The following is a 27,383-nucleotide window of genomic DNA, read 5'->3' as shown; positions in this document are numbered from 1 at the left end:
ATCTCGATAGTAGAAGGGGAAAAAATGAAGCCCAAAAAGGAAACCTTCTGAACTCCGAAGAGACATTTAGACCCCTTCACAAACAAGGAATTAGCACGAAGGACCTGGAACACCATTCTGACCTGCTTCACATGAGACTCCCAATCATCCGAAAAGACCAAAATATCATCCAAATATACAATCATGAATCTATCCATATACTCTCGGAAGATGTCATGCATAAAGGACTGAAACACAGATGGAGCATTAGAAAGCCCGAATGGCATCACCAGGTACTCAAAATGGCCCTCGGGCGTATTAAATGCTGTTTTCCATTCATCGCCCTGTTTAATACGCACAAGATTATACGCCCCTCGAAGATCTATCTTGGTGAACCAACTAGCCCCCTTAATCCGAGCAAACAAATCAGACAGTAGAGGCAAAGGGTTCTGAAATTTGACCATGATTTTATTGAGAAGGCGGTAATCTATACAAGGTCTCAGAGAACCATCCTTCTTGGCCACAAAAAAGAACCCTGCTCCCAACGGTGACGACGGGCGAATATGCCCTTTCTCCAAGGACTCCTTTATATAACTCCGCATAGCAGCGTGTTCTGGCACAGATAAATTGAAAAGTCGGCCCTTAGGAAACTTGCTACCAGGAATCAAATTAATAGCACAATCACAATCCCTATGAGGAGGTAGGGCACTGGACTTGGGCTCATCAAATACATCCCGGTAATCCGACAAAAACTCAGGGACTTCAGAAGGAGTGGAGGAAGAAATTGACAACAATGGAACATCACCATGTACCCCTCGACAACCCCAACTGGACACCGACATTAATTTCCAATCCAATACTGGATTATGGACCTGTAGCCATGGCAACCCCAACACGACCACATCATGCAGATTATGCAACACCAAAAAGCGAATATCCTCCTGATGTGCAGGAGCCATGCACATGGTCAACTGAGTCCAGTACTGAGTCTTATTCTTGGCCAAAGGCGTAGCATCAATTCCCCTTAATGGAATAGGATACTGCAAGGGCTCCAAGAAAAAAACACAGCGCCTGGCAAACTCCAAGTCCATCAAATTCAGGGCAGCGCCAGAATCCACAAATGCCATAACAGAGTAGGACGACAAAGAGCAAATCAGAGTAACGGACAAAAGAAATTTAGGCTGTACAGTACCAATGGTGACAGACCTAGCGAACCGCTTAGTGCGCTTAGGACAATCAGAGATAGCATGAGTGGAGTCACCACAGTAAAAACACAGCCCATTCTGACGTCTGTGTTCCTGCCGTTCAGCTCTGGTCAAAGTCCTATCACATTGCATAGGCTCAGGCCTCTGCTCAGAGGATACCGCCAAATGGTGCACAACTTTGCGCTCCCGCAAACGCCGATCGATCTGAATGGCCAAGGACATTGATTCATTCAGACCAGCAGGCGTAGGGAACCCCACCATAACATCCTTAAGGGCTTCAGAAAGACCCTTTCTGAAAATTGCTGACAGAGCACACTCATTCCATTGAGTAAGCACAGACCACTTTCTGAACTCCTGGCAATATACCTCCGCTTCATCCTGACCCTGACACAAAGCCAGCAAAATTTTCTCTGCCTGATCCACTGAATTCGGTTCATCATAAAGCAATCCAAGCGCCAGAAAAAACGCATCTACATTACGCAATGCAGGATCTCCTGGTGCAAGGGAGAATGCCCAGTCTTGAGGGTCGCCACGTAACAAAGAAATAATGATTTTTACTTGCTGAATGGGGTCACCAGAAGAGCGGGGTTTCAAAGCAAGAAACAGTTTACAATTATTTTTGAAATTCAGAAACTTAGATCTATCCCCAGAAAACAAATCAGGAATTGGAATTCTAGGCTCTAACATCGGATTCTGAACTACATAATCTTGAATGCTTTGTACCCTTGAAGCGAGTTTATCCACACAAGAGGACAGACGTTGTATGTCCATATCTACACCTGAGTCCTGAACCACCCAGAGGTTAAGAGGAAAAGAGAGACAAAACACACTGCAGAGAAAAAAAAATGGTCTCAGAACTTCTCTTATCCCTCTATTGAGATGCATTAACACTTTGCGGGCCAGCTGTACTGTTATGGACCTGGTGGTTAGGAGCACCCGGAATGACCTGATGGTTAAACTATTAAACAGGACAAGCTCTGGGAAGTGGGAGCTCTGCTGACCACAAACCCTAATCCTATCACACACACTAGAAATAGCCGTGGAGCGTGCCTAACTTTGCCTAGATGCCTCTTCACAGCCTAAGAGCTAACTACCCCTAAAGATAGGAAATAAAGCCTTACCTTGCCTCAGAGAAATTCCACAAAGGAAAAGGCAGCCCCCCACAAATATTGACTGTGAGTTAAGAGGAAGGTCACAAACGCAGGAATGAAACAGGTTTTAGCAAAGGAGGCCAGTCTTCACTAAACAGACAGAGGATAGAAAAGGTATCTTTGCGGTCAACACAAAAAACTACAAAAAACCATGCAAAGTGGGCAAAAAGACCCCCGCACTGACTCACGGTGCGGAGGTGCCACTCTGCACCCCAGAGCTTCCAGCTAGCAAGGCGATATCATGATAGCAAGCTGGACTAGAACTTAGCAAGTACACAATGAACAAAAATGAACTAGCAGGGACTTAGCTTCTGCTGGAGTAGACAGGTCATCAGAAAGATCCAAGAGAGATCTGAACCAGTACTAAGACATCGACAGCTGGCATGAAGTAACGATCTGAGTGGAGTTAAATAGAGAAGCCAGCCTAGCAATAAACGAGGGCAGCTGAGGAAGGAACCTCAAGAACCAGTAGCTCCACTCACAGCCACCAGAGGGAGTTCACAGACAGAACTCGCCGAAGTACCATTCTTGACCACAGGAGGGAGTTCGAGAACAGAATTCACAACAGATATGTGGCTACGTAGACTACACCAGCAGTCTTACAATTTGAGAAGTCCCTCTGTTCTCCCAGTGGATGACCTTGTGAAAGATTTGTTGGATCTCATCCATTTGCAGAAATGAGTCTCCACACTTATAGGATACACACATCTTACTATTGAGCCATGTACCCCCATATGTAGGTTTTTTGTGGAGACTTTGTACAAAATGATCTCTCATAGATTGTCCTCTCCTATAGGTGATCGTGCGGGTAGTCCCCACCATCTCCCTAGGGTCCGGATCCATTCTTAGGATGTGCTAATGTCTCCTAAGTACATTCCGGACGTGGTCATGTTTTCTATCAAACGTGCCAATAAGCCTTGTAATGTCATTTTGGGAACTGCCTTCTTTTTCCTTTTGTTTATTCAGTAAAAGGGACTGTCTATTCTTATTTTCTGCAAAAGTGCGGACTGAATCTAGAATATATTGGGGATAACCTATATCCCTTATCTTGCCATACACGTCACCTGCTTGTCTATGAAATTCCCGGATACTAGAGCAGCTCCTCCTCAATCCGAGGAATTTCCCTTTGGGTATACCTTTCTGAGGGGGCTGGGTGGTGGCTCTCCCACTTTAGGAAGCTGGTACATCTATATATATAATTGTCTAAGGGTTTTTCCGTCTGTCTTTCTGTCTGTCCTGGAAATCCTGCGTCTCTGATTGGTCGAGGCCGCCAGGCCTCGACCAATCAGCGACGGGCACAGTATCGACGTAGATGTCATAATGGTTGCCATGTCGACGATGATGTCATAAAGGTTGCCTCGACCAATCAGCGACGGGCACAGTCTGCTGCGAATTCTGGAATCATCATTGTCCATATACTACGGGGACATGCATATTCTAGAATACCCGATGCATTAGAATCGGGCCACAGTCTAGTATCTATATATGGCCCGCAGACTCTCCCATATATTTATTGTCAGTTTCTTTTGATTTGACATTGGCATTGATCACTACAGGTATATGCTGGGCATGCGTTCCAGCTTGGGACACAAGAATCCAGTATGGGAGCAAGTGATCTTCCGGTCCATGCGTTCCAGCGCTGGAGTATGACACGAATCGGGGGATGCCCAGGCGCTCCAGCACTTTGCGTCATTACCGGACATGCGCTCTGGGACTTGGCGCCCCCTCCAGTATGCTTCTATCTACGAGTCCCAGTGTGGAACACATTCAGGAGATGGAACTGCAAAATTCAGCCATTATTGATGTTGTGGTGCGGAGCATGTGCAGTGCGATTGTATCTTTGTGTTCATTCAACAGGTAGTGAGGGGCTGTTTGAGGAGAGGTCTGGCCAAGTGGGCTATTGAAAAGGACCCTCCGATAGAGGACACATGTACATCATCTATAATGAGCTGACATCATTATATTGGGCCTCCTGATGAGGCGGCAGGGCGAAACACGTTGAGGCACACTTTGATGGATGAGTGCTAATCTTCTTGTTACCCTGCTCAGATTGCTCCATATTTAATACGTTATCGGTGTGTTATAATTGGGTGGTGCTAGTTGTGGATACTAAGGATCCATTTAATAACTGAGCCTCCAAACAAATGGTGTATATTATATTTTTAAACCTTTTGAGCTGGCAAAGTGTTGGGCTTTATTATATTTATAGGATATTAGAGGGACAGCGGCCGAGCAGTGGGGGCGCCAATGTCGAATTAATAGGGTGTCGAGCTGCGCTGACGGGCAGAATTCAGTGAGTAGGGCTGGATTCTGTTCATCTTATGTTATCAGTAGATGTGCGAGAGACGAGAGGCCGACTGTGTCTGAGGTCAGTTCAAAGGGGGGGATAGAGAGCCAGGGTCTGTGAGCGAAGCTGGGGGTATACGGGTATATACAGTGTACATAGAGGGGTCTGTGAGCGAAGCTGGAGGTATACGGGGGTATACAGTGTACACAGAGGGGTCTGTGACCGAAGCTGGAGGTATATGGATGTATACAGAGGGGTCTGTGAGCGAAGCTGGGGGTATACGGCTGTATACAGCATACACAGAGGGGTCTGTGAGCGAAGCTGGGGGTATATGGGTGTATACAGTGTAGACAGGGGGAGGTCTGTGACCGAAACTCGTGGTATATGGGTGTATACAACGTACACCGAGGGGTCCGAGACCAAAGTTGGGGGTATACAGTGTACACAGGGGGGTCTGCGAACAAAGTTGGGGGTATACGGGTGTATACAGTGTACACAGAGGGGTCTGTGTCCGAAGCTGGGGGTATACGGGTGTATACAGTGTACACAGGGGGGGTCTGCGACCAAAGCTGGGGGTATACGGGTATATACAGAGTACACAGAAGGGTCTGTGACTGAAGCTGGGGGTATACAGTTGGTCAGTACACAGGACCCCATACAAAGAGGGCTCCGCTCAGTTCACGCCTGGATCTGCTCCGTACACACATGGCTCCGCTCCATCCACCTCGTACACACACGGCTCCGCTCCAGACACCTCGTACACATACGGCTCTGCTCCGTACACCTCGTACACACACGGCTCTGCTCCATACACATCGTACACACACGGCTCCGCTCCAGACACCTCGTACACATACGGCTCCACTCCATCCACCTCGTACACACACGGCTCCGCTCCAGACACCTCGTACACATACGGCTCTGCTCCGTACACCTCGTACACACACGGCTCTGCTCCGTACACCTCGTACACACACGGCTCTGCTCCGTACACCTCGTACACACATGGCTCTGCTCCGTACAACTCGTACACACACGGCTCTGCTCCGTACACCTCGTACACACACGGCTCCGCTCCAGACACCTCGTACACATACGGCTCTGCTCCGTACACCTCGTACACACGTGGCTCCGCTCCGTACACCTCGTACACACACGGCTCCGCTCCGTACACCTCGTACACACACGGCTCTGCTCTGTACACCTCGTACACACACGGCTCCGCTCCGTACACCTCGTACACACACGGCTCTGCTACATCCACACTGTAAACCCCTCCTGACCCCACACATAAACTTCCCCTCATCCAGCACCATGACAACCAGCACAGCAGAGTCCTGCATACACTGAGGCCCCTGATCATGTGACCCCTGACTCCTCCCCTCCTGTGACCTCATCACAGGTCCTGTGCGCACAGAGCAGCCGTAGAAATCTCAGGCCACGGTGGTCTCCCCCAACTTCTGCTCTTTCTCCTTCTTTTCTTGCAGGGGCCGCAGTGGATTTCATCCTGGATCCATAGAGCCGAGTAGAGGAGCGATGTTCCTTCAGTCTGAGGGGAATTGATGGTGATATTTGTCCAGCGGCCACTGTACCGAGTAAATCCCCCCAGGACTGTAGCAGGTAAAGACCCCAATATCCACCGGTGTCCCTTCTAATGGGGGAAAGTACCAAAGAAAACCATCCTATCCGGAGAAATAAACCCCGTACATGGAGACATCGGCCTCAGATATCTCCGGTCTTGTTCTTACCGACAATCTCCTATAAAAGCCTCAAACTTCTGTGTGTGACTCAGAGCTGAGATCTAACGTGATAGAAGATTCCAGTGCGGGGAAGACGGGAAACCTCCATATAGAGGCCGGTGGGGATGGAGTCAGTGACCGACTCTGGACAGATCTGTTCCTAGAGCCGCAGTAGGAGATGGAGATGTCGTCCTCATCATGAAGTCGTTATTTCTCCTGTCACGTGTAATGAATATCTCCTGCAGTATTACTAATGCCGATTCCAGGGTCGGGAAATGAGGCGAGAATTAGCGTTATGGAAGATGAGTCTATGAGGAACGTATTCAGCTGCCGACTCCGAGGGAGAAACTGCTTGTTGTCTGTGGCCTAAATATATAGGTTTTATTAGTAGATGGAAAGAAGGAAACTAAATACTGTAAAATAATAAATCTCCTCATATGTTTCCCTTATTGTCTCCAGTAATTGTATTATTACACAGGATTCTTATGATGTTACATCGGCTCATCTTCTTCTCATTCAGGTCTCTACAATATCGGATCCTCTCAGTGAAGATCTTCTATAGAAGAGAATTTCCTGATTTACCCATCAAGGATGGATATGGACAGAGACAAGATGGCGGAGAGGATATTACACCTCACCCTAGAGATCCTCTTCCGGCTTACTGGAGAGGTGAGAGATTCTGATGACGTCACATTACATCATTCTTATCTATGGGAATAACAGATGGACAGAACTGGAGAGGTGAGGACTCTGGAAATGTCTGTAGTGAGATTTATTAATGTGTCTCTCCATAACCAGGATTACACAGCAGAGAAGAAGACCTCTAGTGAGCGCTGTCAGGACCCTGTGTCTGAGGGATGGGGAAGACCCCTGAGCCCAATCACGGGGCCTCCACCTCACCCCCTGATACATGAGGACATCAATGACCAGAAGATCCTAGAACTCATCTACAAGATGATTGAGCTGCTGACTGGAGAGGTGACACTGCTGGGAATGTTGGGACATTATACAGTAACGCTATGAAGGGATCGGGGGGATGACGGTATCATTGTATGTGTCAGGTTCCTATAAGGTGTCAGGATGTCTCCGTCTATTTCTCCATGGAGGAGTGGGAGTATTTAGAAGGACACAAAGATCTGTACAAGGACGTCATGGTGGAGGTTCCCCAGCCCCTCACATCACCAGGTAATAGACAGGACTAAATACACACGGCCTATAATTATCTGTATGTAAAGAATGAATTCAGTCCCTGTATGTGTTTCCTCCAGATCTATCCAGTAAGAGGACAACACCAGAGAGATGTTCCCGTCTTCTTCTTCCACAGGACTGTAAACAAGAAGATCCCAATGTTCCTCAGAATCATCAGGTAGATGGAGAGAAGGTGTCATGAGATCTCCCTTAGGCGAGTTTCACACTTCCGTTTATTTCCGATCCCGGAAAAAACAATACCGGAGATATCCGTGTCCGTGTGTGTAATACTTGCAGCACACGTGTGGCAACCGTGTACCGCCTCAGTACCACACAGACGGCCATCAGGGAAGAAGCGCTACTGTAAGCACTGTTCCCCCGTGGCGGGTGCTGAAGACGGCTCTCATCGTTCTCCCCTGCTCTGCCGGCGATCGGCAGGAGCAGAAGAGAATGATGAGTTATATTAAAGTCTGAACGATGACAGCAGGTGGGGGCTTTTGGGACTTCTACTCCCATCATCCGACACATCCAATAGAGATAGAGATAAAAATACGATAGAGAATAGAGGGGAACCCACACCGGGGTTTTCATTCATTTATTTCGATATATTGCAGGCGGCGGGTGATGAATACCCTGACCATCCGCTCCTGCTGTCACTGTTATTAGCAGCGCCGACCGCCGGCAGAGCAGGGGAGAATGATGAGAGCCGTCTTCAGCACCTGCCGCCGGGAAACAGCGCTTACTGTAGCTCTTCTTCTCTGATGTGTGTCGCACGGAGGACATCAATGTGTGTTCTCCATGTGCACGTGTGCAGTACGTTTTGCCATCCGTGCTGACGGTAAAAAACGGACATGACTACGTGCGGGACACACGGTCCATGGAAACACACTGACGTGCACAGACCCATTCATTTGAATGGGTGTACATGTGTACGTGTCTCCGGTACGTGTGAAAACTGTCACCTCACATACCGGAGACATGAACGTGTGAAAGACGTTTTATGATGTTGTGGTAGTTCACTCACATGGTGGCACACTGAGGTAGGAAAAATGGGAACACCGTCTCTTTAAATCATCGTTGATGTATTGTAAGGCAGCATAAACCAACTTGTGGGGAAAAAAACAAGAACGAAACGATAAAAGAAAACAAAATGCAGCAGCACAGTCCGTATGTTGTGGGTGGCCCCCGGCTCTGGAGCAGGACAGGTTCAGTCTGTTGTCGTTCCTCTCTCCAGGCTAGCTGAACCCAGACTGCCTGTAGAGCTCGGTTATTTCACCCCAAGCCTGTAACTTCCCCATCATGTGATTGATCACATGATCATGTCCTCATGCAGGTCCTGGCAGGTCTGCCAGGAGAGATAAAGTGGACCTTCTCCCACCCACTCTGTGAAGGTCCACATAAAACCAGCCCTGTTTATGCAACTTAACCCTCACAACACGTAGTGTGCTGGAGAACAATGCTCTGGTTTCACACCACTGACGCCGTTAAGCGCAGTGACACATATCTCCCCTCTATCACCTTACCAGTGACTGTCACAATGTGTAGACGGCTGTGAAGGTCTTGTGTTCAGTGTTGTTTTATCCCCCAGTATTATATGTTTTATACTTGTGTAATGAGAAAGGTGGAGATGGCAGGATTAGAGCTGATCATAGATGTGACTTCTCCATCTGTCTGTGACCTTTACAATATTTGTTACAGGGAGAAGATCTGACCCATATTAATACTACAGAGACATATGTGAGGGGTGATGAGCGGTGTAAAGAGGAGATTCCTACATATGACTACCCAGGTGAGTAGTGACCACTAAATGCAGAGAAGTCACAGATTCTTCTCAGTCTCCGGCTGTGGCTGCTTTATCGGTGGTGTAGTCCGGACGTATCACAATCGTGTGATCACCACTTTGCCTCTAGACCACAACATTCTCCTCCATCCAAAACTGTCCAAATGGCTTTGGGCATTGAAAGCCCTTTTATATAGAACTTACAACCTGGAGGATCCAACTACCCCCTGAGATTAGAAGACTCTGACCGTTACCTGCACAGATCCGTAACCTACAAAGGCAAATGGCAGCGTATGTAGAATGTGCTGACAAGTTAGAAAAATATTATGATGAGAAAACGGAGGGTAATGATGCTGTTGGCTTCCAAAATCCCTGATGTGGGAAGAAGGAAAAAATCAGGGCTTAGAAAAGTGCTGCCAAGTGCTGAGCCATAAAGTTGGGCATCAAAACAAATGAACGTAAAAAAACAAACAAAAACTTTTCATTTTAATATTCTACTCATTTCCGATGTGAACCAGGTCCTTCCTCAGGCATATACAAATGATACATTGTGGATGTTTTATATCCTCCAGAACGGTGTCACTGATCCAATTGCTTAATTCATTAATTAAACCGCGCTGTGGTGCAGTTTTTTGTGTCAAAACCTTTCTTCGTATACAAAACAATACAAATAGATGTAAAATGCATATTGGATGCACAATAAAATCCATATAAAGAGCAATGTATGTACATGGAAAATCCTCCGGTTTAAGTGTGGATAGTTTAAAAATCCAATAGGATTCTCTAGTCACAAGTCTTTGGGACATACAGTGGGGCAAAAAAGTATTTAGTCAGTCAGCAATAGTGCAAGTTCCACCACTTAAAAAGATGAGAGGCGTCTGTAATTTACATCATAGGTAGACCTCAACTATGGGAGACAAACTGAGAAAAAAAAATCCAGAAAATCACATTGTCTGTTTTTTGATCATTTTATTTGCATTTTATGGTGGAAAATAAGTATTTGGTCAGAAACAAAATTTAATCTCAATACTTTGTAATATAGCCTTTGTTGGCAATGACAGAGGTCAAACGTTTTCTGTAAGTCTTCACAAGGTTGCCACACACTGTTGTTGGTATGTTGGCCCATTCCTCCATGCAGATCTCCTCTAGAGCAGTGATGTTTTTGGCTTTTCGCTTGGCAACACGGACTTTCAACTCCCTCCAAAGGTTTTCTATAGGGTTGAGATCTGGAGACTGGCTAGGCCACTCCAGGACCTTGAAATGCTTCTTACGAAGCCACTCCTTCGTCGCTCTGGCGGTGTGCTTTGGATCATTGTCATGTTGAAAGACCCAGCCACGTTTCAACTTCAATGTCCTTGCTGATGGAAGGAGGTTTGCACTCAAAATCTCACTATACATGGCCCCATTCATTCTTTCATGTACCCGGATCAGTCGTCCTGGCCCCTTTGCAGAGAAACAGCCCCAAAGCATGATGTTTCCACCACCATGCTTTACAGTAGGTATGGTGTTTGATGGATGCAACTCAGTATTCTTTTTCCTCCAAACACGACAAGTTGTGTTTCTACCAAACAGTTCCAGTTTGGTTTCATCAGACCATAGGACATTCTCCCAAAACTCTTCTGGATCATCCAAATGCTCTCTAGCAAACTTCAGACGGGCCCGGACATGTACTGGCTTAAGCAGTGGGACACGTCTGGCACTGCAGGATCTGAGTCCATGGTGGCGTAGTGTGTTACTTATGGTAGGCCTTGTTACATTGGTCCCAGCTCTCTGCAGTTCATTCACTAGGTCCCCCCGCGTGGTTCTGGGATTTTTGCTCACCGTTCTTGTGATCATTCTGACCCCACAGGGTGGGATTTTGCGTGGAGCCCCAGATCGAGGGAGATTATCAGTGGTCTTGTATGTCTTCCATTTTCTAATTATTGCTCCCACTGTTGATTTCTTCACTCCAAGCTGGTTGGCTATTGCAGATTCAGTCTTCCCAGCCTGGTGTAGGGCGACAATTTTGTTTCTGGTGTCCTTTGACAGCTCTTTGGTCTTCACCATAGTGGCGTTTGGAGTCAGACTGTTTGAGGGTGTGCACAGGTGTCTTTTTATACTAATAACAATGTTAAACAGGTGCCATTACTACAGGTAATGAGTGGAGGAAAGAGGAGACTCTTAAAGAAGAAGTTACAGGTCTGTGAGAGCCAGAAATCTTGATTGTTTGTTTCTGACCAAATACTTATTTTCCACCATAAAATGCAAATAAAATGATAAAAAAACTGACAATGTGATTTTCTGGATTTTTTTTTCTCAGTTTGTCTCCCATAGTTGAGGTCTACCTATGATGTAAATTACAGACGCCTCTCATCTTTTTCAGTGGTGGAACTTGCACTATTGCTGACTGACTAAATACTTTTTAACCCCACTGTATTAGACACATGTTCTGATATTTGTTCTAATATAATGAGTCTTAAACTGGTGGGATCTCGTTTATATTCTAAAACAAAATGCCTAAACAGACAGATTACACCTTTCCTAATATTCTGTCTCTGGCTGGTCATCCTATTATGGATCGCTTGGGTCATTTTTAGATCCCTGATATTGGATGAATCTACCTTCTCCCCTTTCTGTGCTGCTGAATGTGATCATATGGTCCCTACAAGACGAGGTCCAGTCTTTCTGGCCAAACTTCGCTTTTATGATCAACAACATTAACCCCTTCACCCCCGGAGCTTTTTTCGTTTTTCGCTCCCCTCCTTCCCAGAGCCATAACTTTTTTTTATTTTTCTGTCAATTTGGCCATGTGAGGGCTTATTTTTTGCGGGACGAGTTGTACTTTTGAACACTTTTGAATCACTTTTGAATGTACTTTTGAATCACCGGATGCGGTAGTTAAATGCCGCTGTCTGCGTTTGACAGCGGCATTTAACTAGTTAATAGCGGCGGGTGAATCGCGATTTCACCCGCCACTATTGCGGGCACATGTCAGCTGTTCAAAACAGCTGACATGTCCCGGCTTTGATGCGGGCTCACCGCGGAGCCCTGCATCAAAGCAGGGGAGCTGACATCGGACGTACTATCCCATCCGAGGTCAGAAAGGGGTTAAATGTGCAGTGAGGCCAAGTGTGAATTTGTGGACAATAACAGAGTTTCCCTTTATACTGATTTTACAATTACTTATAAAACCGACTAACTTCAGACAGGATTGCGATAAACTACATAATAATTAGTGCACCTGCGCCATGATGTAAGTTGTGCGTGGCTGATGGCTGTAATATACACTGGGTACGGAAAGTAGCTTAGAGAAAGTATTAGGCTAGGTTCACATTGCGTTAGTGGGTGATCGCTAACGGACAGCGTTGCACGGCGAAAATGTCGCAATTAACACTGTGCAACGGGTCCGTTAGCACACCCATTGACAGCAATGTGAAGTTTCCCTGTAGCGCATCACTAGCGCGTGCCTTTTTCGGCTCGCGCTAGTGATGTGCCGTTCTCCTGTGACGCGCCTCGGACGCTGCTTGCAGCGTCCGCGGCGCGCCCGAGGTCCGTTCCCCGCTCTCGCAGATCGGGGATCTGCGAGAGCGGGGACGTTAACGCGACCCCTGAACGCGGCCCCTAAATAAACATTGCGTTAGCGCAATCCGCTAGCGCTAAACGGATTGCCCTAACGCAATGTGAACCTAGCCTTAGCGCCCCCATTTCAGGAGAGATTACTGCACAATCTGAATTCCTTAGGATTGAAAACATAATATAATTTATGACATGGAGTGAATCCATGAAACCAGGGCTAGAGCCATGCCAACACATCTCCTGCAGGCGTGAATAAATGTACAGTGGGTACAGAAAGGCCCGACTGGTGGAGGGCTGCAGTGATAGTTGACTTTGTGGAACTTTCTCCCATCTGCCTACTGCATCTGTGGAGCTCAGCCACACTGATCTTGGGGTTCTTCTTTATCTCTCTCACCAAGGCTCTTCTCCCACGATTGCACAATTTGGCGGACGGCCAGGTCTAGGAAGACTTGTGATGGTCCCAAACTTCTTCCATTTAAAGATTATGGAGGCCACTGTGCTCTTAGGAACCTTGAGTACTGCAGAAATTCTGTTGTAACCTTGGCCAGATCTGTGCCTTGCCACAATTCTGTCTCTGAGCTCCTTGGCCAGTTCCTTTGACCTCATGATTCTCATTTGGTCTGACATGCACTGTGAGCTATGAGGTCTTATATAGACAGGTGTGTGCCTTTCCAAACCAAGTCCTATCAGTTTTAACCCCTTACAGACATCGGGCGTAATAGTACGCCGATGTCAGACTTCCTCCCTTTGATGTGGGCTCCGGTGGTGAGCCCACATCTTTCATCATGTTTTGAACAGCTGACATCTGCCCGCAATAGCCACGGGTAGAATAGAGATCCATCCACAGCTATTAACCAGTTAAATGCCGCTGTCAAACTCTGAAGCGGCATTTAAATTTCACTTCTGGCAATCGCAAAGGAAATACGCACACCGGTGACAACTCGTCAGGTGATCGCGGGTCACCGGTGTGTTGGCATGACAATCTGAGGTCTCCTGGAAACCTCTATGGTTATCAGTGACGGCTTCCTGTGAGCGACACCCAGTGGTCGGCGCTCATAGCAAGTGAGTAAATCCGCTACATAGAGATGATCTGAACATCGCCTCTTTGTAGCAGAGCCGATCGGGTTGTGGCAGCTTCTAGTCTCCTATGGAGTCTATTGAAGCATGCCAAAAGTATAACAAAAAAAGTTTTTAAAAATATAAAAATAAAAAATATAAAAATTCAAATCACCCCCCCTTCGCCCATTCAAAATAAAACAATAAAAATAAAATCAAACATACACATATTTGGCGCCGCTGCGTTCAGAATCGCCTGATCTATCTATAAAAAAAAGGATTAATCTGGTTGCTAAACGACATAGCGAGAAAAAAGTAAAAACGCCAGAATTATGTTTTTTTGGTCACCGCGACATTGCTTTAAAATGCAACAATGGGCGATCAAAAGATTGTATCTGCACCAACATGGTATCATTAAAAACGTCAGCTCGGCGTGCAAAAAATAAGCCCTCACCCAACCCGAGATCACGAAAAATGAGACACTACGGGTATCGGAAAATGGCACAAATTTTATTTTTTAACAAAGTTTTTTTTTTTGTTTTTTTTTTTCACCACATAGATAAAAAAGAACCTAGACATGTTTAGTGTCTATGAACTCGTAATGACCTGGAGAATCATAATGGCAGGTCAGTTTAGTGAACGTAGCAAAAAGCCAAACAAATGACAAGTGTGAGATTGCACTTTTATTTTTTAAATTTCACCGCACTTGGAATTTTTTCCCGTTTTCTAGTACACAACATGGTAAAATCAATGGTGTCATTCAAAAGTACAACTCGTCCCGCAAAAACAAGTCCTCACATGGCCATATTGATGGAAAAATAAAAAAGTTATGTCTCTGAGAAGAAGGGGAGTGAACAACGAAAACGCAAAACTGAAAAAGGCTTCGGGGGTTAATTAAACCCAGCTGCCCTCCAATGAAGGTGTAGAACCATCTCAAGGAGGATCACAAGGAAATGGACAGCATGTGACTTAAATATGAGTGTCTGAGCAAAGGGTCTGCATACTTATGACCTTGTGATATTTCAGTTTTTCTTTTATATTAAATTTGCAAAAATTTCTACATTTCTGTTTTGTTTTCAGTCAAGATGGGGTGCAGAGTGTACATTAATGAGAAAAATGAACTTTTTTGAATTTACCAAATGGCTGCAATGAAACAAAGAGTGAAAAATTGAAAGGGGTCTGAATACTTTCCGTACCCACTGTACATTTATTCACGCCTGCAGGAGATGTGTTTGCATGGCTCGAGTCCTGGTTTCATGGATTCACTCCACGTCATAAATTCCATTATGTTTTCAATCCTAAATACCGTATATAGTATACGAGTATAAGCCGAGAATTTCAGCCCATTTTTTTTAGGCTGAAATTGCCCCTCTCAGCTTATACTCAAGTCATTCCCAGGGGTCGGCAGGGGAAGTGGAGTGGCAGCTGTCTAAGCATACTCACCTGCTCCTGGCACCGTGTCCCTGGTCGCCCCGGCAGCTTCTTCCTGCAGTGAGCGGTCACATGGTACCGCTTATTACAGTAATGAATATGGACCCGACTCCACTCCCATAGGGGTGGAGCCGCATATTCATTATTGTAATGAGCGGTACCATGTGACCGCTCACTACAGGAAGAAGCTGCCGGCGTCAGGGAAGCAGGGACCGCGCCAGGAGCAGGTGAGTATAAGCAGTGCGCGATATTCACCTGATCCCCGTTCCACCGTCGCCAGCCGCCGCTACGTTCCCCGTCCACTGCACTGATGCTCCGGTCAGAGGGCGCGGTGACGCTATTAGTGTGCGCCGCCCTCTGCCTGAGCAGTCAGTGCAGTGGACGGGGAACGTAGCGGCGGCTGGCAGCGGTAGAACGCGGAGCATGTGAATATAGGAAGTGCCGGGGGCCTGAGCAACGAGAGGTGAGTGTGTGATTTTTATTTTTTTTTTATTGCAGCAAATGGGGCAAATGACTTTATGGAGCATCTTATGGGGCCATAATCAGCATTTGTGGAGCATTATATGGGGCAAATGACTTTATGGAGAATCTTATGGGGCCATAATCAGCATTTGTGGAGCATTATATGGGGCGTATTTTGTATGGAGCATCTTATGGGGCCCATCATGAACTGTATTGAGCATTATATGGGGCTCCTGATTCAATATGGATATTCAAAAACACTTAACCTACTGATGTCTCAATTAATTTTACTTTTATTGGTACCTATTTTTGTTTTTGACATTTACCGGTAGCTGCTGCATTTTCCACCCTAGGCTTATACTCGAGTCATTAAGTTTTCCCAGTTTTTTGTGGCAAAATTAGGGGTCTCGGCTTATACTCGGGTCGGCTTATACTCGAGTATATACGATAATTCGGATTGTGCAGTAATCTCTCCTGAAATGGGGGCTAATACTTTCTCTACTCTTCTGGTCAGGACTCATAGTAGCTCCAGTAGTCCACCATAAATGAGTGCAACTCCGGTTTAGTGTTGGCGTTCTCCCCTCATACCTATGTTGTTGTTGAGGATGTAACTTTTCATTCTGCATGATAGTTTGATTGTGGTGGGATCGGCCTGCCTCACTTACCTGAGTCTCTAACTCCCTGGTAGTGTTTAGAAAAAGGTTTCAGTTACCAAATACCTGAGATCTAAATTTAAGATCCCTCAGCTCTGCACTATTATAAAAAGTTCTATTTAAATGTCTAATATTTCTTCTTGACATTTATCTGACAGAAAATATTGGTCCTTACGATAGTTTATATTGCTTAGAGCCACCGAGTCCCATACTCCAATTACTCCAGAGAAGTTTCAGCACTACTCATTTTTTTTTCCTGAGGATGATTGTTCAGCTTGATCATTTCAGTAGATGTGTTATTGTCTATAGTCACAGTTTTGCCCATTACCCTTCAACTTCTTTAACCCCTCTACATGGATTTGGACTTACACAGAGACCCCTAGGCTTGGGGCCCAGTGTTACCTACTGTTTTGTGGAGTAAGATGGGAAGAAGAATAGACAGATAGCCGTGTCAGAACCAAGAACCCAGAGAAAATAATAACTCAGGAGACATAGGAGTAGTCAGTAAACAGGCCGGGGTCACAACAGGAAACAAATACACAAGCCGGGAGCTGAGCACAGAGGACTGAACTAGAGGAGATCAAGGCTGTATCTGGCAGATTCCGGCAATATGCTTCAAGCTGTAGTAAGGTGTGGTGCTTTTGAAGTCCAACTCTGATTGTCCAAGCACGCGCAGTGGATGTTGGAAAGTGAAAATTGCAAATATCCCAAGTTATTACCCAACACATAGTGCCCAGATTGTGCTCCAGGAGATACACATGCCGGAAAATAAGTGGTTTCTTCTCACTATAGTAATGCCAAAAGCATGGATGCTTAATGTGGTTTTGAGCACAGTCTAGTAAACTATAAACTGTCATTGTCTTGGTGAATAATTCAATAATTTTGCATAACTTGCCATTTTTACAGACCGTTTAAGTAGGAATGTTCAAAAATATAGAATTCAAGGATATTTTATTCTAAAATAATAATTGGTTTTATTCTTGGCAGATGACCGTACCAGGAGATCAGCAGGACAGCCGACATCTTCAATGTTTAAATCAGATAATTTTGAGATCCCACAGGATACAATTGAAGTGAATGCCATTACTCCAAATATACCATCATCCCTTCACAGCAAAGATCTGTCATCTGATCATTTGGAACAGGTCCTGTCTTCTGATTCATTACTTAGTACTAATGAAAATCAAAGTCACAAAATACGCATTAAAAATCGAACTGCTCCTAAAGCAATGAAGACATTTTCATTTTCAGAATATGGAAATAGTTTTCCACTAGAAAAGTCATTTCTCAAGCAACAAAAACTTCACAAAGCAGACAATAGATTTTCTTGTTCCAAGTGTGGGAGATGTTTTAACCAGAAATCAGATTTTGTCAGACACCAGAGAATTCACACAGGGAAGAAGCCATTTTCATGTTCAGAATGTGGGAAATATTTTATTCAAAAAGCGCATCTTGTTACCCACCAAAGAACTCACACAGGAGAGAAGCCTTTTTCCTGTTCAGAATGTGGGAAATGTTTTCTAGATAAATCAGGTCTTAAAAGACACCATAGATCTCACACAGGGGAGAAGCCTTTTTCCTGTTCAGAATGTGGGAAATGTTTTACCACGAAAGTAAATCTTGTTATCCACCAGAAATCTCACACAGGAGAGAAGCCTTTTTCCTGTTCAGAATGTGGGAAATGTTTTACCACGAAAGTAAATCTTGTTAACCACCAGAAAACCCACACAGGGGAGAAGCCTTTTTCCTGTTCAGAATGTGGGAAATGTTTTCACCAGAAAAAGGATCTTGTTAGCCACCAGAAAACCCACACAGGGGAGAAGCCTTTTTCCTGTTCAGAATGTGGGAAATGTTTTCACCAGAAAAAGAATCTTGTTAACCACCAGAAAACCCACACAGGGGAGAAGCCTTTTTCCTGTTCAGAATGTGGGAAATGTTTTAACCGGAAATCGCATCTTGTTAGCCATCAGAAAACCCACACAGGGGAGAAGCCTTTTTCATGTTCAGAATGTGGGAAATGTTTTAACAGGAAAGCAAATCTTGATAGCCACCAGAAAACCCACACAGGGGAGAAGCCTTTTTCCTGTTCAGAGTGTGGGAAATGTTTTATCTGGAAATCAGATTTGGTTAGGCACCAGAGAATTCACACGGGGAGAAGCCTTTCTCATGTTCAGAATGTGGAAAATATTTTGTGAGGAAATCACACCTTGTTAGACACCAGAGACTCCACACAGGGCAGAAGCCTTTTCCTGTTCAGAATGTGGAAAACGTTTTGTGAAGAAATCACAACTTGTTAAACATCATAGAATCCACACAGGGGAGAAGCCCCTCCAGCATGGGAGGTAACTATAAATATTTTTATTTTAACCTCTTAACATCCAATGAAGGATAGAATCCTCCCACATGACCGTTGGTCGCTAATGGGTTGGCATAACAACCCGGGGTCAGCAGGAGACTCCTGTGGTTGTCATAGCCGTATAGCTATGAGCATCGCCCAGGCTCATGGCAAGTGAGCATATCTGCTGCATAGAGCAGGGCTGCAGCCCTGCTCTATGTAGCAGAAGCAATCAGACAAGTGCTGCTTCTAGTCTCCCATGGGGACTATTGGAGCAGATAGATAGTAAAAAAAAATGTTTTTGAAAATACTAAAAAATACAAAAATATAAAAGTTTAACCCCTTCATGACCTTGCCGTTTTTTGCAATTCTGACCAGTGTCCCTTTATGAGGTAATAACTCAGGAACGCTTCAACGGATTCTGAGATTGTTTTTTCGTGACATATTGGGCTTCATGTTAGTGGTAAATTTAGGTCGATAATTTCTGAGTTTATTTGTGAAAAAAACGGAAATTTGGCAAAAATTTTGAAAATTTCGCAATTTTCACATTTTGAATTTTTATTCTGTTAAACCAGAGAGTTATGTGACACAAAATAGTTAATAAATAACATTTCCCACATGTCTACTTTACATCAGCACAATTTTGGAAACAAATTTTTTTTTTGCTAGGAAGTTATAAGGGTTAAAATTTGACCAGTGATTTCTCATTTTTACAACAAAATTTACAAAACCATTTTTTTTAGGGACCACCTCACATTTGAAGTCAGTTTGAGGGTTCTGTATGGCTGAAAATACCCAAAAGTGACAACATTCTAAAAACTGCATCCCTCAAGGTGCTCAAAACCACATTCAAGAAGTTTATTAACCCTTCAGGTGTTTCACAGCAGCAGAAGCAACATGGAAGTAAAAAATGAACATTTAACTTTTTAGTCACAAAAATGATATTTTAGCGAAAAATTTTTTATTTTCCCAAGGGTAAAAGGAGAAACTGGACCACGGACGTTGTTGTCCAATTTGTCCTGAGTACGCTGATACCTCATATGTTGGGGTAAACCACTGTTTGGACGCACGGCAGGGCTCGGAAGGGAAGGAGCGCCATTTGACTTTTTCAATGAAAAATTGGCTCCAATCTTTAGCGGACACCATGTCGCGTTTGGAGAGCCCCCGTGTGCCTAAACATTGGAGCTCCCCCAAGAGTGACCCCATTTTGGAAACTAGACCCCCCAAGGAACTTATCTAGAAGCATAGTGAGCACTTTAAACCCCCAGGTGCTTCACAAATTGATCCATAAAAATGAAAAAGTACTTTTTTTTCACAAAAAAATTATTTTAGCCTCAATTTTTTCATTTTCACATGGGCAAAAGGATAAAATGGATCCTAAATTTTGTTGGGCAATTTCTCCTGAGTACACCAATACCTCACATGTGGGGGTAAACCACTGTTTGGGCACATGGTAAGGCTCGGAAGGGAAGGAGCGCCATTTGACTTTTTGAATGAAAAATTATCTCCATCGTTAGCGGACACCATGTCGCGTTTGGAAAGCCCCTGTGTGCCTAAACATTGGAGCTCCTCCACAAGTGACCCCATTTTGGAAACTAGACCCCCCAAGGAACTCATCTAGAGGCATAGTGAGCACTTTAAACCCCCAGGTGCTTCACAAATTGATCCGCAAAAATGAAAAAGTACTTTTTTTTCACACAAAATTTCTTTTAGCCTCAATTCTTTCATTTTCACATGGGCAACAGGATAAAATGGATCCTAAAATTTGTTGGGCAATTTCTCCTGAGTATGCCGATACCTCATATGTGGGGGTAAACCACTGTTTGGGTGCACGGCAAGGCTCGGAATGGGAGGCGTGCCATTTGACTTTTTGAATGGAAAATTAGCTCCAATCGTTAGCGGACACCATGTCGCGTTTGGAGAGCCCCTGTGTGCCTAAACATTGGAGCTCCCCTACAAGTGACCCCATTTTGGAAACTAGACCCCCCAAGGAACTTATCTAGATGCATAGTGAGCACTTATAACCCCCAGGTGCTTCACAGAAGTTTATAACGCAGAGCCGTGAAAATAAAAAAATAATTTTTCTTTCCTCAAAAATGATTTTTAGCCCAGAATTTTTTATTTTCCCAAGGGTAATAGGAGAAATTGGACCCCAAATGTTGTTGTCCAGTTTGTCCTGAGTACGATGATACCCCATATGTGGGGGTAAACCACTGTTTGGGCGCACGGCAGGGCTCGGAAGGGAAGGCACGCCATTTGGCTTTTTGAATGGAAAATTAGCTCCAATCATTAGCGGACACCATGTCGCGTTTGGAGAGCCCCTGTGTGCCTAAACATTGGAGCTCCCGCACAAGTGACCCCATTTTGGAAACTAGACCTCCCAAGGAACTAATCTAGATGTGTGGTGAGCACTTTGAACCCCCAAGTGCTTCACAGAAGTTTATAACGCAGAGCCATGAAAATAAAAAATAATTTTTCTTTTCTCAAAAATGATTTTTTAGCCCACAATTTTTTATTTTCCCAAGGGTAACAGGAGAAATTGGACCCCAAAAGTTGTTGTCCAGTTTCTCCTGAGTACGCTGATACCCCATATGTGGGGGTAAACCACTGTTTTGGCACACGTCGGGGTTCGGAAGGGAAGTAGTGACGTTTTGAAATGCAGACTTTGATGGAATGCTCTGCGGGCATCAGGTTGCGTTTGCAGAGCCCCTGATGTGCCTAAACAGTAGGAACTCCCCACAAGTGACTCCATTTTGGAAACTAGACCCCCAAGGGAACTTATCTAGATGTGTGGTGAGCACTTTGAACCCCCAAGTGCTTCACAGAAGTTTATAACGCAGAGCCGTGAAAATAATAAATGTTTCCTTTCCTCAAAAATATTTTTTAGCCCAGAATTTTTTATTTTTGCAAGAGTAACAGGAGAAATTGGACCCCAAAAGTTGTTGTCCAGTTTCTCCTGAGTACGCTGATACCCCATATGTGGGGGTAAACCACTGTTTGGGTACATGCCGGGGCTCGGAAGGGAAGTAGTGACGTTTTGGAATGCAGACTTTGATGGAATGGTCTGCGGGCATCATGTTACGTTTGCAGAGCCCCTGATATGCCTAAACAGTAGAAACCCCCCAAAAGTGACCCCATTTTGGAAACTAGACCCCCCAAGGAACTTATCTAGATGTGTGGTGAGCACGTTCAACCCCCAAGTGCTTCACAGAAGTTTACAACGCAGAGCCGTGAAAATAAAAAATCATTTTTCTTTCCTCAAAAAAGATGTTTTAGCAAGCAATTTTTTATTTTCACAAGGGTAACAGGAGAATTTGGACCCCAATATTTGTTGCCCAGTTTGTTGTGAGTACGCTGATACCCCATATGTGGGGGTAAACCACTGTTTGGGCACACGTCAGGGCTCGGAAGGGAAGTAGTGACATTTGAAATGCAGACTTTGATGGAATGGTCTGCGGGCGTCACATTGCATTTGCAGAGCCCCTGATGTGCCTAAACAGTAGAAACACCCCACAAGTGACCCCATTTTGGAAACTAGACCCCCGAAGGAACTTATCTAGATGTGTGGTGAGCACTTTCAACCCCCAAGTGCTTCACAGAAGTTTATAACGCAGAGCCGTGAAAATAAAAAATAATTGTTCTTTCCTCAAAAATTATGTTTTAGCAAGTAATTTTTTATTTTTGCAAGGGTAACAGGAGAAATTGGACCCCAACAGTTGTTGCCCAGTTTGTCCTGAGTACGCTGGTACCCCAAATGTGGGGGTAAACCACTGTTTGGGCGCACGTCGGGGCTTGGAAGGGCGGGAGCACCATTTGACTTTTTGAACGCAAGATTGGCTGGAATCAATGGTGGCGCCATGTTGCGTTTGGAGACCCCTGATGTGCCTAAACAGTGGAAACCCCTCAATTCTAACTTCAACACTAACCCCAACACACCCCTAATCCTAATCCCAACTGTAGCTATAACCCTAATCACAACCCTAACCCCAACACACCCCTAACCACAACCCTAACCGCAACACAACCGTAACCCTAATTCCAACCCTAATCCTAACCCTAATCCCAACCGTAACCCTAATCCCAACCCTAACCACAACTGTAACCCCAACACACCCCTAACCCTATCCGTAGCCCTAACCACAAGCCTATTCTTAACCCTATTTCCAACCCTAGCCCTAATTCCAACCCTAACCCTAAGGGTATGTGCCCACGTTGCGGATTCGTGTGAGATTTTTCCGCACGATTTTTGAAAAATCTGCAGGTAAAAGGCACTGCGTTTTGCCTGCGGATTTACAGCAGATTTCCAGTGTTTTTTTGTGCAGATTTCACCTGCGGATTCCTATTGAGGAACAGGTGTAAAACGCTGCGGAATCCGCACAAAGAATTGACATGCTGCGGAAAATACAATGCAGCGTTTCTGCACGGAATTTTCCGCACCATGGGCACAGCAGATTTGGTTTTCCTTAGGTGTACATGGTACTGTAAACATGATGGAAAACTGCTTTGAATTCGCAGCGGCCAATCCGCTGCGGATCCGCGGCCAATCCGCTGCGGATCCGCGGCCAATCCGCTGCCAATCCGCTGCAGATCCGCGGCCAATCCGCTGCGGATCCGCTGCCGATCCGCTGCGGATCCGCGGCCGATCCGCTGCAGATCCGCGGCCGATCCGCTGCGGATCCGCGGCCGATCCGCTGCCGATCCGCGGCCGATCCGCTGCCGATCCGTGGCCGATCCGCTCTGTGTGCACATGCCATAACCCTACCCCTAACCCTAACCCTACCCGTAACCCTAACCCTACCCCTAACCCTACCCCTAGTTCTAACCCTAACCCTAGTGGAAAAAGAAAAAAAAATATTTTCTTTATTTTATTATTGTCCCTACCTATGGGGGTGATAAAGGGGGGGGTTTATTTATTATTTTTTTATTTTGATCGCTGTGGTAGAACCTACCACAGCGATCAAAATGTACCTGTAACGAATCTGCCAGCCTGCAGATTCGGCGGGCGTACTGAGCATGCGCCCGCCATCTTGGAAGATGGCGGCGCCCAGGGAGAAGACGGACCGACTTCGGGAGGATCGGTAAGTATGAGGGGGTGGTGGGGGGGTGGATCGGAGCACAGGGGGGGGGATCGGAGGACGGGGGGAGCGGACAGGAGCACGGGGGAGCGGACAGGAGCACGGGGGAGCGAACAGGGGGACGGAGGGGGGTACCTGACAGAACGGAGGACTGGGGAGGAGATCGGGGGCGGTGGGGGGAGCCAGTACATGATTTCCAGCCATGGCAGATGCTATTGCAGCATCGGCCATGGCTGGATTGCAATATTTCACCATTTTCATAGGTGAAATATTGCAAATTGCTCTGATTGGCTGTTGCACTTTCAACAGCCAATCAGAGCGATCGTAGCCACGTGGGGGCAAAGCCACCCCCCTGTAGGATGAAGTACAACTCCCCCTCTCCCTGCAGATCGGGTAAAATAGGAATTAACCCTTTCACCCGATCTGCAGGGATGCGATCATTCCATGACGCCGCATAGGCGTCATGGGTCGGGAAGGGGTTAAATCACCCCCTCTCGCCCCATTAAAAGAAAATAAAAAAAAATATACACATATTTGGGATCACTGCATTCAGAATCGCCCGCTCTATCAATATATAAAAAGAAATTATCCAATCAGTAAACGGTCTGGCGAGAAAAAAAATTGAAACGCCAGAATTATGTTTTTTTGGTCGCTGCAACATTGCAATCAAATGCAAAAAAATGCATTAACTGGCAATCAAAAGATCGTATCTACACCAAAATGGCATCAATAAAAACATCAGACCGGTGTGCAAAAAAATAAGCCCTCATCCAGCCCCAGGTCCCGAGAAATGGAGACGCTATGGGTCTCGGAAAATGGCAACTTTTTTTTTTTCTTTTTTACAAACTTTGGATTTTTTTTCACCACTTAAATAAAAAAGTTTAGTGTCTGTGACCTGGAGAATCATAATGTCAGGTCAGTTTTGGATTTTTTTCCCATTTTCCCGTACATGATATGGTAAAATCAATGGTGCCTTTCAAAAGTACAATTTGTCCGGCAAAAAACAAGCCCTCACATGGCCATATTGACGAAAAAATAAAAAAGCTACGGCTGTGTGAAGAAGGGGAGCAAAAAATGGAAACACAAAAACGGAAATAACCCTGGTTCTTAAGGGGTTAAATAAGTAAAAAATCATGAGGAATAAGAAGGGGTTGTCCTAGTAGTGGACAACCCTTTTAAACATCAAAAATCCCACACAGATAGCAGTCAGTCATTATTAGCGATGAGCGAGCACTAAAATACTTCAGTGCTCGATATTTGAGTCAACAGGTCGCATGCTCAGCAGACTTTTCCAGGAAGACTGAGGGGGCAGGAAAATTGCTGAAATGGATGAAAACTGTGCTAAATTGGAATGAGAACAGCATGGGGAAGATGGCTGGATGCATCTCTGACTCTCAGGTCTCTTTTGGGATGAATGTTGTTGGAGTATTACGCCACTTTTTATCCAAATGAAAACATTCGTTCTTGTACAGTATATAAGGCAATTTAAAATAGAGAGAAAATAAGCTTCCTTCACCCCTTAGTTTGTGTTTACACGTAGCCTCTTTGCTGCATTTTTCCATTTTCTCATTGATTTCAATGGTGAAAAAAGCATTCACTGTAAATGTAATTTTAACATTTTAATACCTTATCTGGACATGTGGTGTGTGACATAGTGAGGCACATCCTGTTTAATTTATGAAGGGACTCTGAAAATCACAAATCCTATGCGGACAATGCAAGAACTTCCAAAAATTAGAAGGAAGAAGGACTCTGATACTCCCTGTATTAGACATAAAGGAGGGTCTCATAAACATTATTTTAAAATTGTTAGGAAGTGGGACTTGTAGACTCATAAAGTCTATGCACTAAGTGCAAGGTCTAGCAAAAATTTAAATGAGGGTATGATGACACATTTTATTTTAATTAACCAGATGTCTATTTTCAGTAAGCCAGGAGGAATAGACTGTTATCTATATGACGACTTTTGAATTTTTGCAATTGTTCTTCAGTTGGTCAAAAACCATACGCTGTTGTCATGAGTCTTAGGGTACTGTCACACTCTGCAACTTTCCAACGATTACGACCAGCGATACGACCTGGCCGTGATCGTTGGAAAGTCGTTGTGTGGTCGCTGGGGAGCTGTCACACAGACCGCTCTCCAGCGACCAAAGATGCCGAGGTCCCGGGTAACCAGGGTAAACATCGGGTTACTAAGCGCAGGGCCGCGCTTAGTAACCCGATGTTTACCGCGGTTACCAGCGTAAAAGTAAAAAAAAAAAAAACTTACATACTCACCTTTCGGTGTCCTTCAGGTCCCTTGCCGTCTGCTTCCCGCTCTCACTGAGTGCCGCCGTAAAGTGAAAGCAGATCACAGCGGTGACGTCACCGCTGTGCTCTGCTCTTACTTTCCGGCCGGCAGACAGTCAGAGCGGGAAGCAGACGGCAAGGGACCTGAAGGACACCGAAATGTGAGTATGTACGGGTTTTTTTTTTTTAACTTTTACGCTGGTAACCACGGTAAACATCGGGTTACTAAGCGCGGCCCTGCGCTTAGTAACCCGATGTTTACCCTGGTTACAAGCGAACGCATCGCTGGATCGCTGTCACACACAACGATCCAGCGATGTCAGCTGGTCAGAACAGTGTGAGCTAGCTTTGGGCCTTGTACCTGTTCACACCAGTCAGTACAAAGAGGACCCATAAGATAGTATAACATATAGAATGATCTGTGGGCAGTGTGGATAAAGGGGGTAGGGACAAGGATTAAAATACTGTAGACCTTGTGCCTATTCACACTAGTTTAATTGTAAAAGTTAGTTGTGCATATAAATACTGGTAGGTTCTGTTAGATAAAAGGGCTGTATTCATTAACCCCTATTTCCACAAGAAAAGGTTATGCAATTATACACAATAAAGAAAAATGTAAATATATAGACCAGAGCAATAAGTGTCATACAAAATCTGGAAATATTGACAGGAACTCCTAATTACATGCAAAATTCGAAAAACTACTGTCTGCGAAATACAAAAAAGCATTTATTAAATAAATAACACCGATAAAGTAAAGTCTGACCAGAGGATTCAAGTTCTTAAGGCTAATACGCTGTATAATGAAGTATATGTATGTCTTAAAAAACCTCTAGATTAGATCAATTAGCCCAAGACTGATCCTCACCCATATTGGTCGCAGTGTGGAAGGGGGGCTGGCAGTCCGCTTCCAGACTGCGACCATTATGGTTGAGGATCAATCTTAGGCTCATTTATCTGACTAGCATTTTTTTAAGACATACATATACTTCATTATAAGGCTTACTAGCCTTAAGAACCTGAATCCTCTGGTCGGACTTTACTTTATCAGTGTGGTTTTCTGGACTCTTTACCTGTGTCCTTCTTGCTTTTGAGACCCATGTGATGGTTATATGTATCTAATTGTACTTTTGTAACTTTTACTTTATTATGTGACATTGCTATTTAATAAATGCTATTTTGTAGACAGTAGTTTTGA

At 44.9% G+C, this 27,383-nt stretch overlaps 1 protein-coding gene across 5 annotated transcripts; it reads left to right on the top strand.

Moving 5' to 3' along the window:
- Positions 1–5,992: 5,992 nt before the first annotated feature.
- On the top strand, positions 5,993–26,240 carry LOC143766692 (uncharacterized). 5 transcript variants are annotated; one of them, XR_013213616.1, is made up of 9 exons: positions 5,993–6,187; positions 6,882–7,030; positions 7,160–7,339; positions 7,423–7,546; positions 7,630–7,727; positions 9,248–9,338; positions 17,474–18,448; positions 18,534–19,154; positions 24,373–26,240. XR_013213616.1 is itself a non-coding variant. In XM_077254551.1 (7 exons), exons 2-7 carry the CDS (start codon positions 6,953–6,955, stop codon positions 18,679–18,681), a joined length of 1,779 nt encoding a protein of 592 aa, XP_077110666.1. In that variant the 5' UTR covers positions 5,998–6,187; positions 6,882–6,952; the 3' UTR covers positions 18,682–19,166. The 5 variants fall into 5 exon arrangements, 2 of the variants coding, with proteins under 2 accessions (XP_077110666.1, XP_077110665.1); XR_013213615.1 differs by having other exon boundaries at positions 5,993–6,242; XR_013213614.1 differs by having other exon boundaries at positions 5,998–7,030; positions 17,474–19,154.
- The last annotated feature ends 1,143 nt before the right edge of the window (positions 26,241–27,383 follow it).

The sequence above is a fragment of the Ranitomeya variabilis genome, chromosome 4 (assembly GCF_051348905.1).
Source record: "Ranitomeya variabilis isolate aRanVar5 chromosome 4, aRanVar5.hap1, whole genome shotgun sequence".
Classification (NCBI taxonomy): domain Eukaryota; kingdom Metazoa; phylum Chordata; class Amphibia; order Anura; family Dendrobatidae; genus Ranitomeya; species Ranitomeya variabilis.
The sequence above is the reverse complement of the archived record's forward strand: the minus strand, read 5'-3'. Positions and strand labels throughout refer to the sequence as shown.

What these genes read in the sequence shown, in the direction of transcription:
- LOC143766692 (XM_077254551.1), top strand. Translation starts at nt 6,953, where the DNA reads ATGGATATGGACAGAGACAAGATGGCGGAGAGGATATTACACCTCACC. An exon ending in CCAGCCCCTCACATCACCAG is followed by an intron (nt 7,547 to 7,629) that starts GTAATAGACAGG and finishes TGTTTCCTCCAG; the next exon opens with ATCTATCCAGTAAGAGGACA. An exon ending in TCCTACATATGACTACCCAG is followed by an intron (nt 9,339 to 17,473) that starts GTGAGTAGTGAC and finishes TATTCTTGGCAG; the next exon opens with ATGACCGTACCAGGAGATCA.